Source organism: Camelus ferus, chromosome 23, assembly GCF_009834535.1.
Source record: "Camelus ferus isolate YT-003-E chromosome 23, BCGSAC_Cfer_1.0, whole genome shotgun sequence".
NCBI lineage: Eukaryota > Metazoa > Chordata > Mammalia > Artiodactyla > Camelidae > Camelus > Camelus ferus.
In genome coordinates this window covers 3,204,856-3,218,870 of record NC_045718.1, presented here as the reverse complement: position 1 = coordinate 3,218,870, position 14,015 = coordinate 3,204,856, and the positions used below count along the sequence as shown (strand labels likewise).

Genomic DNA, 14,015 nt, shown 5'->3' with positions numbered 1-14,015 from the left:
TGATAACTTCCTATTCCCTTTAGGAAAAAGAAAAATCCACAGCATAGCCTCTAACCCTCCGGTCCAGTCCCACTTCCCTCCTTCCCTCTCTAGCTTCACTTCAGTGCTCATCCCCAGTCTGCCCCAGTCAGACTTTCTGTTCTTGACGCCTAAAGGCCTTTTCATGGGCAGCTTTGTCTGCTGACATGATTTTGACCCACCTTTTCCACTTAGCTCACTCCTATGCACATCAGGTCCTTTGGCTTCCTCCAGTAACTTACTCTAGGCTAGTTTAGTGACGTTATTAATTTCAAAGCACCCTCCTTATTTCCTACAGAGTGCTGATAAAAATTGTAATTAATCTCATTTCCAGCAGATTGTAACCTCAGTGACGGCAGGAACCTCATCAGATTAATCCATCATTGTCTCCCCAGAACCCAGTACAGTGCTTGTCACAAAATAGGCACTCCAACATTTGAATTCAAAGACTGCACCAAATTATTAGGTAGGCATTGATCCCCACAAGTATTATATTAGGGAAAAAAACAGAACTTAAATTATAAGACCCATATTTTTTTTCTTATAGTAAAAGAAGAGAAATAAAAATATGATTCAAAAATATTTTCAAGTTACTTAGAGTTTCTTGGACCCAGAAGGTGGAAGTCAACAGTTTAGAAATTAGAAATGCATTGGACATTTGAATGATGGAGCAGGCACATGTGGGAGAAATGGGTCTTGATGTTATGTGATGTGTGCTTGTGCATGTATATGTATTTATACATACATAGGTACATACCAGTATTTACACACATACAAGCACATGCATAATGTTACAAGAAATTTTATTGAGACAATGAATAAAGTTTGGCAAATGAAAATAAACTGTACAATTGTTGTGATCACTAATTTAGGTATATAAAACATCAGTCATATTGAAAGAGAGAAAGAGTATGAACACAAAGGGAATCATTCTGTGTGTTATCTATCCTTTAGGGGAGAAACAAAAAGTAATTGGATCACTGTAAGACTCATTTGAAGCTCTGGCTGAAAACAAGTCATTCTTTCACAGCCATCAACAATTAATTTGTTTTTCTTCTCCTAGGCGGTGTATATTCTTTCTTGAAAAGTGTCAGGAATTGTAAAATAGAAAAGGAAAAAGCTCAAAATCTGTGCCATTCAATTAGGGAGACCTAAGATTATCATTTTTAATAGTAATTTACAACTAGATTATGTCATTTGCTCTTTGCATCCACTGACAGCAATTTGCTTCAGATGTGTTTCCAGAAATAGAGTTTGGCCATGCCAATTATTCCATATTCTCCTACCTGACTCATCATGAGATCAAAATCACAGACGTAGAAGCCTTCTGTTTTGGATTCAAGACCATTGCAACTGTGAGTCTATGCACTTTCCTTCCTGTGAAGGGACCTAGATCCTTACACTCATGATGATGGCCTCGTGAATGTACTAACAGCACTCCAATTTGGATAAATTACCCATTAGCACAGATACTTAGAAGCAGAATTAATTTGGACTTACTGCAATAGCTTCGAGCCACAGAGAATTCTAGAACAATTAGGAATGATTTTTATAAGAAATGATTTATTAGATAAATCTGTAAAGATCAGGAGCATAGATTTTGGTGCAGAAGAATGGGTTGCCAAGTTTTGGAGAATAAAGAAGGCCACAGAAAAGTCAGACATACAAGCAGAGAGCAAGAAGGAAGGTATTAAAGCACCCAGGGAGGCTGCAACTTGGAGGTAGGGCCTCAAGGAAAAGACTAAACTGGAAGTTGTCTTGGGGTTAATTCCACTCCTCCTCTCAAGAGCATGGTTATAAAGGTTAATCCCACCATCATTTGAGTTGTCCTATTTTTAAACAGCTCTAATTAGGATGACTCAGGTGCCTGCCTGCTCAACGATTACTTCTTGCCTTACCTGAATGTGCCTAATTCTAGACCATTACCTCTCCTTTTGTGACTTCCAACTATGGAAAACATGTTCCCTTCTTTCCTACTTAAATTTCAACTCCTGAGAGCAGCTGAAAGATAACTGACCTTAATTTCTTTCTTTTTTTTTAATTCAATAGATTTCTCTGATCTCTCTCCATTAGCCCCACTTCACATTCCATATCTGCATATCTGCTTTATTATAACTGATCTTTCGGAGCTTTCTTTCCTGAGTGACTCTGGACCACATTCTGAAGCAGTGTCATTAGGAGAACAGTATTACCTCCCACTACGCAGTGCTGGAGTTAGCACAAAGCGCAAATCAGCCCACTCAAGTTTATTCTTTTCTCCAGTTTCCTTTCAGCTAACTCTTGGTCCCAAACAAGACAAGTCTCATGTGGGAAACAATGCGTTATAGAGCTAAAGCAAAAAGTCACCCGTATCATAAAAGAGTATTGCTTTATCCAGGAGAAGGCTTACAGAGTCCTGAGAGTTCAAAGCTATTAGCCAGCAGCTGGCGTTCTCTCCTGTTGTGGCTATTTGCACAGCACAGTACCCGTCCTGGGCATAAAGGAGAGCCCATTCCCTGGCAATGTCCCTCCCGAGGCCCATCAACAATTAGGCTTTGCTCGGGTCTGGAAATGGGAGAAAGAAAACAAGTTTAACCTCCAGGCCTTATTCAGAAAAGGAGGGCAGAGTGGTGGCTAAGCACTAATTATGAGCCATTTAGAAGAAACAGTTCTCATCTCAAACCAAAGAATGGACACCATACTAAGAGAAATCCAGGGAGGAATCTGGGGCTCACCTGCACCAGGCAACAGAAGACCATTTTAGTAACAGTGTCACAAATCAGTATTTTCAGACTGTAGTAGACGATGCCAATTTTCAAGTTAGGATAATAATAATTTTCCTCCAGTTACTGGTTTTATATAAAAATAATGCTGAAATTATTATTCAGAGATTTGACCAAATGTTAACAAATGTATCAATAACTATTATTCATCTCAAGCTATAATTTCTCTTTAAACATTTTAAAACCTCATTTTCAATTAGTTTAAACATATTTTAAATGCCCTGCTCCTAGTCCTTCTTCTTGGACTGCTTTCCTTACTTGAATATCTTACAAACTCCTATTTATTTATTTATTTATTTATTTATTTATTTATTTATTTATTTATTTATTTATTTATTTTGTTAATGGAGGTACAGGGGATTGAACCCAGGACCTCATGCATGCTAACTAAGCATGCCCTCTACCACTGAGCTACACCCAACTCTCTCCCTTATTTATTTTTAAAACCAGCTCAGGAAACACTCTCTCTACTAAGCTCTTCATGTCTCCCACCCTTTAAGAATTAATCTCTTCACTTTATTACTTCTCTATACTGGCATTTCTGATACTGCACTTATCACAATGCGTTATATTTACACATGAGTCAGTTTTCCCTACTAAGCCTTAATGCTTTAATGTATTTATGATTGTGTATCTTATAGCAGCACAGGCCCTGGTGTATAGCAGTTTATTCAATTGGTGTTAATTGATAAAATGGATATATGAGTGAAATGGATAGATGGCTGGATGGATGGATAAGCAGATGGATGGATGGATATGTTAGTCCTTAACGTATCAGATGATCTCCTGAACACTGAAAGGAAAACGGTAAACACAAACCTGTGAGTCATGAGAGTGATTGGTCAGGGTAGGTCAGGTATCAGGGGAGGATAGCAGGAAATGTGTATGAATAAGACACAATAAATTCAAAATATAATCCTTGCCAAGTCAGTGGATGAAACAGAGCTTCAGAAAGAAAATGTCACCCCCAAACTATGCCTCCTGTTCTTAGAAAAAATGATGTAATTATTTGTTCATATAGGGGAAATTATTCTATTGGACTTCCGTTTTCATTAAAAAAAAAAAAAAAGAAAAAACCTGGTTTGCCTGTTTATGTGAATATCTATGAAAAGCCTTCATAAACACATTCTCTGAGAATCAAATCCAAAAACAACAATGAAGACAAGTAAGGACAGCCCTGATTATGTCTTAAGAGATTCCTGCATATACATACAGTTATAAACCACAGCAAAACTTTTATTTTCTTTGTTCTCTTTTTCTTTAGTCTCAGTATTTACCAGCTGTATGCCCTAAAGTCACTATCCTATGCCATGGCAACCGTCGCAGAAGGTTCTCCAACTTAGTCCACAGAATAATCGCATTCCCAAACCCCTCCATCAGCTCTTCATTATTTGATCACTGCAGCCTCCCACAACTCTGTTAATTTTTACTTTGTAATTATTACTCGGATTCAGCACAACAAATGAAATATCTCAGGACCTGGAGCAGGTGCCAGACTCATGGGTGGAGATGAGTTTGAGGGGATGGTACTTGAAAGAGTACCTATTTTAACCCAACCTCAGATATTCATTGAGTGAATATTTATGGCAAACACTGAGTTATTCAGAAACAACTTTACTTTTTAAGAGTGTAGATTCTGGGGCCAGATGGACCTGGACTTGTAAATAGTTCTTGTCCTTAATTAGATTCCATTTCCCCTACTATAAGAAGGAAATAATACTATTTCTTCCATGATAGAAATGTGCATACTAAGTGGGATTTTTTAAGATAAAACTTTATTCCAGGGTCTAGCAAACAGTATACATTCAGGAAATATTATCTTTTATCATCATCACAATTTTTACTAGGCAGTTTTCCATAAAAGTGGGATTTTCCTAAAGTTTAAATAATGACTTATCAATATCCTTTTTCTCCCCAGATGTGCCTAGGATTGCAGTTCATATTTCCTATGACAAGATCCTATCCTGGTGGTTTCTTAAGGAAAAGGCTCTTATTCTGAGGTCTTTCTGTGAAATCATGCTAATCTGGAAAGCCCTTTCACCAAACACCACGAGGACGTGTGGCATAATCGGCTCTCAACTTGAGGCACTGATTTTTAATGGAGAATCAGCCATCTAATTCCAATTCCATCCACAGGGCCGTGCATGCAATTCTGGTTTATGAGCTCATTTCTTAACAAATATGATATGCTTCTTAATGAAATAAGATACTTTGTTTTACTTTCTAATAGGCTGTATGCGTCATAGAAGAAAATCAAAAGTAAATACCAGAGGGAAGCATGAGGAATTGTCCTATTAGCACCAAACATGTCATATGAAGCTGTTTTCATTATAAATTAGCCTTTATTTTATTCCAAAGCTGCAGAGTCCTCAAGAAACCCTCTCCGCCTCTGGTTCTCAAGGACAACAGTGGGTCACAGGCTCAGGATGCTCTGACGCCCTCCCCTGCCTTTCTCAGCCTGGCCTCTGATTAAGTGCCCACTGCTGAGTGTTATGAGGTCATCCTGTCCTGAATACGACGACTCGGGAAAACGTATTTAGTGCTGTATTTATTAGTGTGGCTATGTGTACATTCATATATGTACACACGCTCCAAATAATTTTAAATTAAAGCATTTTTAAAATACTTAATGGAGGTTAAGCAGCATTTTTAACCTCTGTTCAAGTTATTGAATGGCATATTAAAACCAATGTGGCTCTAATGTACCTTCTAATGTGCACTGCTGCTTTAACAAATTGCCTATAAATTTTAGTTGAATTAAGCCTATTCCTTGTACATTCAGAGTAAGGTTAGGTTAATAATACATGAGGTTTCATTACATGCACCTTCCTTAATAATATTTTTTAAGAAAGTGGGACAAGAGTCCATGTGCAGGCGTCTATACTACGGGTGAGTAGTATTTACAATCACAGGTGCAAAGGCGGGCTGAGGTCCGCGGGCTGAGGTCCGCGGGCTTTGCTGTTCACCCCTCCTCCGCGCCGCTGCTCCCTCCGCGCCCCGCCCGCTGCTCACCGCACAGCAGCGGGGTGTCCCCCCTGTAGTATACGATCTAGGTCTTTCAGATGTGTTTAAAGAAGTAGAAAGCAAGCCTCAGACTGCAGCAGTGCATTTTAATGTGCACACTGCAGAGCTGGCTACTGTGAAGCATCTGCTTATAATAAAGATACTTCAGGATCAGGTTTCTTTCTTTCTTTCTCTCTCTCTTTCTCTCTCTCTTTCTCTCTCTTTCTCTCTCTCTTTCTTTCTTGCGGGTTTCTGTCTGGGTAGGTGTTCGGTTCTTGTCTGTATTCTTGTCGTTATTTGCTGGGGGGGCTTATGTCGTGGGCTTTTTCTTTCTTTCTCTCTCTCTTTTCTTTCTTTCTCTCTCTCTCTCTTTTCTTTCTTTCTTTTCTTTCTCTCTCTCTCTCTCTTTCTTTCTTAATGTAAATTTCATGGGAAGAGACAATAAAACCCAGAAAACAAGAAAACAAAATTCAGAGTAGTTTCTGAAGCCAGAAGAAAACAGAACCAAAAAAAAAACGAGTCCACAAGCACACTTTAACTTTTCCACAGGCTATACATATGCGTACGGAATATCTCCTTTTCTCAAATAAAAAATGCATTAGGTCCTTAAGCCAGCGTTTTCTTTCCTCCTTTGCAAGGTAGAGCGCCACATCCTCTCTATGTGTAGTTAAAGACGCACTCACTGGCGTGCACAGAAAAGAGAATGACACGGAGGTATTTTTCAATGTAATGATTCAGGAAACCTTTTTTAATAGTTCAGGAAAGGTAAGTGGATCTCCCTGCAGTGGAGCTGTGCTCCGTGTGCCTAGAATCAAGCACTGGGCAATCCTAGGAACGCAATAAGACTTGCAGGCCGGAGAGGAAGAATCATCAGGAAATGAGGTCAGGGAGATGACGGGCATTACAGATCATGTGGCCCATTAAAGTCCATCAGCTTTGCTGTTTACTCACAATGATGGAAAGCCAGTGGAGGGTGGAGTGATAGGATCTGAAGTTTGAACAGCACCACTTCGGCTGCATGTTGAGAAGTGACTGGAGAAGCATAAAGAGGAGAAACAGGGAGTTTAGGCAGCTGTTCCGATAGTCCAGGAGAAAAATGACCATGGCTTGGACCAAGATGGATAAGTGAGAGTGGTGAGAAGTGGTCAAACTCTGGATATACTTCAAGGTAAAACCAACAAGATTAATTTTGATAGAAGAGACAAGAGTTGTGGGGAAAAGAGTCAAGGATGGCTACAAGGATTTGATCTGAAAAGATCACAACCCAGAGAATACTAGGGTAACATTTTCAGTTCAGTATGATTGAACAATTTTTCCCTTCCAAAATCCCAAAAAATGAAATAAAAGAAAGTTTTAAAAGAACATAAGAGGAAACGGCAGGCAAGGACAGATGTCTACAAGTAAAAGCTGAGCACTTGTAAATGGACAGACCAACAATAAGTTAATTGATTCAGGCATAACTCTGGGAAAAAGTGAAATTGAAGGTTCCAGGGACTTCTGAAGTCAGGTGTGACTTTCCCCAACCAGAAGGCTTTCCTTCTCACGTTGTGAGAGAAGACAATCAGTTTTCTCTTTAGAAGTGAGTGAGGGTTTGTACTCAACAGGTACAGGGATGAAGTGTTACAGTAACATGGGGGTTATACGAACAGCTGCCTGTGATGGTTAATTTTATGTGTCAACTTCGCTAGATACGATGTCTAGTTGTTTGGCCAAACACTAATCTAGATGTTTCTATGAAGGCGTTTTACAGATTTTCCCAGAATATAAAAACATTAATACAGACTTAAGGCCCCATTGAGTTCCCAGAAAATAATTATTTAACGAAAAGCATATCATCCTAAATTTCTGAAATGAGGGATATACAAATGGTAAAGCTTCTGGAATGTAAAAAAAGAAAGAAAGAAGAATTTAGTCGGTACTGCTAGAAGATAATGGTGAAATAAAGTTAATGAGAGAAAATGGTTTTATATAATGGCAAAATGTCAAATAGCTCTGAGTATGGAATAAAGATAATTTTAGATGTTCAAAATTCTAAAACAACCCCATCACTTTCCTCCCTGTACTCTTTCTCAGACGCTACCAGACCATTTGTTATACCAAATACACAAATAAACCAAGAAAAAAGGAAACAGGGGATTCAACACAGGCGACATGAAGGAAATCTTTAGTATAGCTGCAAAAGGCCTAGGATACAGCTACCTCAGAACTACAGATCAAGAGGCTTAAATCAGAACAGGAGGGTCAGGAGTTCAGATCCTGCCATGGACTGACATATTTAGTGCAGAAAAAATACACACACACAAACATATATACACAGACACACACACATCTCCTATTGGCGCTGTTTCCCTGGAGAACCCTACCTAATACAGAGGCTCTTGCTAAAACTCCTGATTATTTCTCATTTCAATTAAAAAAAAAAAACAAAACACTTAACTGACAGCACACAATATACAAGGAATTATGTTAGTATCATGGCCATGTAAGTTGAATAACATAACCCTTGCTCTCAAGATATTGAAGCTCAAACAATGGAAATGAGACAACTGCACAAATAAAATACAAGGATACTTTAAATATGATAGTTATTTTCATCCATAGCAATGATCCCCATTCTATATCTTCCTTAAAAGAGAGGACAATTAGCCATACACTTTTGGAGAATTGTGCAACATCTGTACTTATGCAAATAGCTCCTAAAAAAAAAAAGACATTATACTAGATAAATCCCAAAAAGAAAGGTGCCAGGAGATCATGAGGATTGAGCATGATTTACCAGTCTTTTCATTTTTTATGTTAATTTTTATTTTTATCACAATTTATGTGTAGATAGTTTTAAAAACCAAACCGACCTTAAAGGCTCATGATGTAAAATGGCAGTCTGCTGCTCACTCCATCCTTCTCCCAGAATTCCCTGCACGGAGCACCAACCTCCAGCTCCTCTAGATGTTTCTTCTGGCTTCTCTCTCTCCCTTTCAGAGTAACATACATGCATTGTTCCATCTCAACTTTTTAAATTTAGCCTATTATCTTCCTACTGCAGACAATGAATATTTAGCTGTTTACACCCCCTCCTCAATAATCTCTTTAGTTGGTTAAATCAATACTCAGAGATCATCTTATTATGACTACTTAACGCTGTTGCACAGTTATGCGGTGTAACATGCTTGATTATATTCCCTTTCCTGAAAACTGTGCCTCTGCTTAGTTTTCTAGGAATCTTAGATATTTCTAGAAGTCAAAACTCTCCAATAGAACTCTATCCAAAAAATCTGTCAGTTTCTTTTTCTTTTCCCACTGAACATATCAATCCACAGGAGGGTATGAACCCCCTATCCTCCTGTTCTGATTTAAGCCCCTGATCTCTAGTTCTGTTGTATACCTACATCCTAGGTCAGAATGAAACATTCAATGAACTGTAATAATTGATAATTATCAAGAGGATGAAATATTTGATCTATCTTTTGCTGGTTTATTTAGAAAGAAAGATATATAAATCATGGTTATTTGTGCAGAAATCTACCTAATTTCCAAAATTAGTGATACTAAGAATAGCAAAAAATATATTATCTTAGGATATAAAAATATAGTAATTGATTGCAAGTTTGGAAGGATAAATGTGAAAGCTGAAAGTCGCAGGTTGCAGCTGTCATGTAGGCCATCTGCCCACCTCTCAGTGATGTTCCTGTTTCCTGGGACACTTACCACCTTGCTCCTACCCGAAGGAGTGGTCCTCAGAAGCCATGCTTATTGTATGTGATCCTGACACTCCTGGCCACCCTAACAAAACTGAGCCAATTAGAACTTCCCTCTTGGAATTATAACCAAGAAGCTGCTAACGTCTCTCTGCATAGCTGGCACTAAAACTGTAAGCCAACTCGGGACAGGGGTGGTCATGCAACCACACAGAGAGGGAGAGCGAGGCAGAGAGGGTCCTTCTGCAGAAAGAGACAAAAGGTGGAAATGAATGAATGAATGAATGAATGAATGAATATGTATCAGTGGGAGCTTTCTGGTTTCTGAGTCCTGACTACATTGATCCACATCAGGTTTTGCGGAACATCCTGTGACAACATAGCCCCCAATTATGCTGGAGCTAGCTCAGTTTTCTTTTTTTCTGATACTTTTGTCTCAAAGAGAATTAACTACTTATCAATTCTTTTCTGTCTCTTTGGATTTACTTGACACACAATGACAAGGGAGAGGTATGGTTCAATTCTTCTAAGCTGAAGTCCTTGTCATGTAAAACAGGACTTTAGTCCTACCCTTCCCTGGCAGGCAAATCACTCTTAAATTTGCATCACACTCCTTTTCAGGGGCTCAGATAACTCAGAGCTGATTTTGCTAGACAGGACAGCAGCTAGTACAGCTGCTAAACTGATACATATTTACATGTACCACATATCATGGTAAGTTATGAGGGAAGTATATTGTTCTGGTTAAATCATATAAAGTCAAGGAGAAAGCCATACATAGGGTCTATTCTTCTTCCAGTTGGGAAACATAGAAAGACGGGTACCATATGACTAAAAAGTAGCCTATTTTATTAATTTGATGACATTTAAAAATAATTCTAGATGTTTCTATATGATGCCAGAACATATAGTTGACTTAGTAAAAACACTTGGTCAGCTTTTATTTAGAAAATCAGTTCAATACCCTTGTACAATGTTGGTGGGAATTTAAATTGGTGAAGCCACTGTGGAAAACTGGAGGTTTCTCAAAAAACTAAAAATAGAACTACCATGTGATCCAGCAGTTGCACTCCTGGGTATACATCCAAAACAACCACACTAATTCAAAAAGATTCATGCACCCTAATGTTCACAGCAACATTATTTACAATTGCCCAGATATGGAAACAACCTAAGTATCCATCAACAGATGACTGGAGAAAGATGTGGTGTCTGTGTGTGTGTATATATGTACATATACACATACACACACAGAATGGAATACTTCTCAGCCATAAAAAAGAATGAAATATTGCCATTTGCAGCAACATAAATGACTTGGGGGGGCATTATGCTAAGTGAAATAAGTCAGACAGAGAAAGATAAATACTATATATCTCTTATATGTGGAATCTAAAAAAATACAACAAACTAGTGAATATAACATGAAAGAAGCAGACTCACAGATACAGAGAACACATCAGTGGTTACCAGTGGCAGGGAGGGGCAATATGGAGGTGGGAAAGTGGAAGGTACAAGCTACTGGGCGTAAGACAAGTTCAAGGACGTTTTGTACAACATGGGGAGTATGGCCAATATCTTATAATAACTGTAAATGGAAAATAACCTTTAAAAGTTATATAAAAAATAAAAAAATGTTTAAAAAGAAAATCACCTGAAGTTCATCACCTGAATATTTGGCATTGTATAGATAATCAACTCAAGTTTCCCTTTCCCTGGAACGTAAAATGTATTCTTGCTTTTCTTAGATTTTTTTTTTTCAGTTGTTAAAAGGAGATTTACTTCAAATTGAGAAATTAAATCTAAGTCACAGTTATGAAATGTCTGCCTGGCTGGCATTCATCTAAAGGGTCACCCCAAATATAGCAACACAAATATGCCACATAATCTTGAGTAAACTAAACAGTTGTATCTATATTAGATAATGATACAAGTACAACAATGATGTTGGAGATTAATTTTTTAGAAGTCCTGACTGAGAAGCAAAGAGGAATCACCCAAAACAGGATAATGAAGGGAAAGCCACTGCGGACTGAAACTGTAACACATTTCTCTCTTACCTGTTTGACACTCATTACACCTTCTTCCTTGACGATTAGGCAAACACAGGCACTGGCCACTGACTGGGTCACAAATGGTCCCAGGTAACGTCCCCAAGGCATCACACTCACACATCTGGCAGTCTTGAAATCTGCCAATGGTCAAATTGTACCTGTGAGGCTCACACTGATTACAGCGAAGACCTGTTACTCCTAATTTGCAAGGACATTGTCCTGTTGATTTGTCACATAGCAGAGAGCCATTGACTGTCCCCGTCTTATCACAGTTACAAGGCAGACAGAGGAAAGAATGATTTTGCTGTAGGTAGAAGTACCCCTCCACGCATTCATTGCACCGTCTCCCTCCAACACTGGGCTTACAGACGCACTGTCCTGTCCGAGCATCACAGACGGTCCCGGGCAGGGATCCAGCGATGTGGCAGTCACAGGCCTTACAGCCGGCGGAGTCCAGTCCATAAAAGTGCTCTCTGCAGGTGTCACACTGAAGTCCTTTGGCTTCTTTCTTGCACTCACACTGCCCAGAAAGTGGGTTGCAGAGTTTGTTCACTGAGCCGTGGAGGTTACACTGGCAGGGCTCACATCCATCATCATTAAAACTTTGGAGAAATTTATATCCAAAATTGCAATGATCACACCTAAGCCCTAGAGAGAAAATACGTTTAAAAAAGTAAAGATGGGAAAACGATTCCATTCGAGCTTTCAAGACAGCTGAAGCACAAATAACGCTACTGCTGACATTTAACACAGACACAAAATGTTGTGTGTTTTTCCACCAGTAATGCTAGAGACGGCCAACTGTATACTCAAAATATGATGGCAATACTTAATTTGGCACTCACATACAACTTTATTTTCATAATGTGCTTTGTAAACTTTATTTATTATTTAACGGAAAGAAAAATCCTTAATACAAATGTTGCTTCTGTTACACACACTGGAGCTCTTTTCCTATTTAACAAATATCAGAACTATTGTTTTAAAATTATTGAACCATACTCAAATTATTATTCTTAGTTATTTCATATTAATAAAGCATGTTCATTTAAAACTATGGTAGAAAGTGAAATACATTTTCAAAGCCATACAGAAGAATTATATATTGCCACATTAGTTCATGCCTAGAAATCAGAATCCTCTAAAAATGTTTAATAAAATGTTAACTATTTCTGTGGTAACAGTATATATACTTACTTCTGAATATCACACACTTAAATAATTAATGTAAATAAAAGTTGTCCAGAGCAATTTTTATTTCAATGCTTTTATATGCTCCTATATTTTATCATTTTCAATTAATATAAATTATGCTCTCCCTGGCTCATAAAGCAATCACATTGCTTGTCGTATTGTGTGATTCAGAACATACCTCTTTAAACACTAAGTAAATTCTCCGGTTTACATTACTTCTATTTGAAGGAGTATATACATACATACATTTCACAAAGAGAGAAAAACATTTTATCACCTACACTGAAATCTGACAACTTAGGTTGGTTTCAAAGAGTATTACAAGGCAAAGGAATAAAAAAGAAATTTGAACAGGAAAGGTTGAGATGCCAAAAAATACTTCCTTTAGATAGTCCTCAGACATCCATGAATTTAAATAACTATGTGAGGCTGAATCAATTGAAACATTTATTTCAAGTTATAACAGCATTAAAAAATTAGTCCTAAAGTAACAGTCAAAAACACACTCAGGAACCCATATGCAGAAAAGCATTCCCTAAACTGGAAAGAAATGCATAATATATATGTATGTATGTGGATAAAAATTCAAGAACTCCAATGGAAGGCAAGTTCTTTAACAGTGATGAATGACTCACCTAAGGCATATCATTTAATTTCAATAAGGAAAATAAAAAAGGACCACTATTGCTGCAAATTTTAAAAATAACTGTATTGTTAACAAGAATTATGACTCATTTTGAACTATTAAAATTGGTCTACATGGATTCATATCATATCAGTTTTAAAAATATGCACAGTGCTTATTTGAATATGCCATACATATTCCTGACAGGTAATCTATTCCTAACGATACTCAGGAAGGCCTACAGGGCATCACATTCGGTGTTAACAAGTACAGGCGAGTTAGCGCACTTGGCATTTAATTCACATTCTTCTCCCTTTTTATTCTAGATGAATGACCTACTTTAATAAAATTATTGGTGCTAATGTATTTTACTGGTGATAGAATCATTAGTAAGATTTAACAGTTTTGTTAAATCTAACAGTTTGCTTTCTGAAGCACATACAACATACATTTGTATTTTCTGTTGTTTTCTTAATCATATTAACAAGGTAAAATTGAATAGGGTTATTTGCTAGTCTCATTAGGAAAAGAATAATCTCTATATATACATGTCAAGTTTGTATTTTTATTAAAAAATACTACATATACAGAAATAACTCTACAGATAGTAATGTCAAACTGCTGATTTCATCTTCAAAAAATAGGTTTATATTTTCCTGCAGAA

General features: G+C 37.6%; 1 protein-coding gene across 1 annotated transcript in view; it reads right to left on the bottom strand.

Moving 5' to 3' along the window:
• USH2A (usherin) overlaps positions 1–14,015 on the bottom strand; it is a 640,561-nt gene that overhangs the window by 511,030 nt on the left and 115,516 nt on the right. The window contains exon 12 of the mRNA XM_032466772.1: positions 11,539–12,180. Coding sequence (XP_032322663.1) covers positions 11,539–12,180 — 642 coding nt within the window. The remainder of the gene's footprint in view (positions 1–11,538; positions 12,181–14,015) is intronic.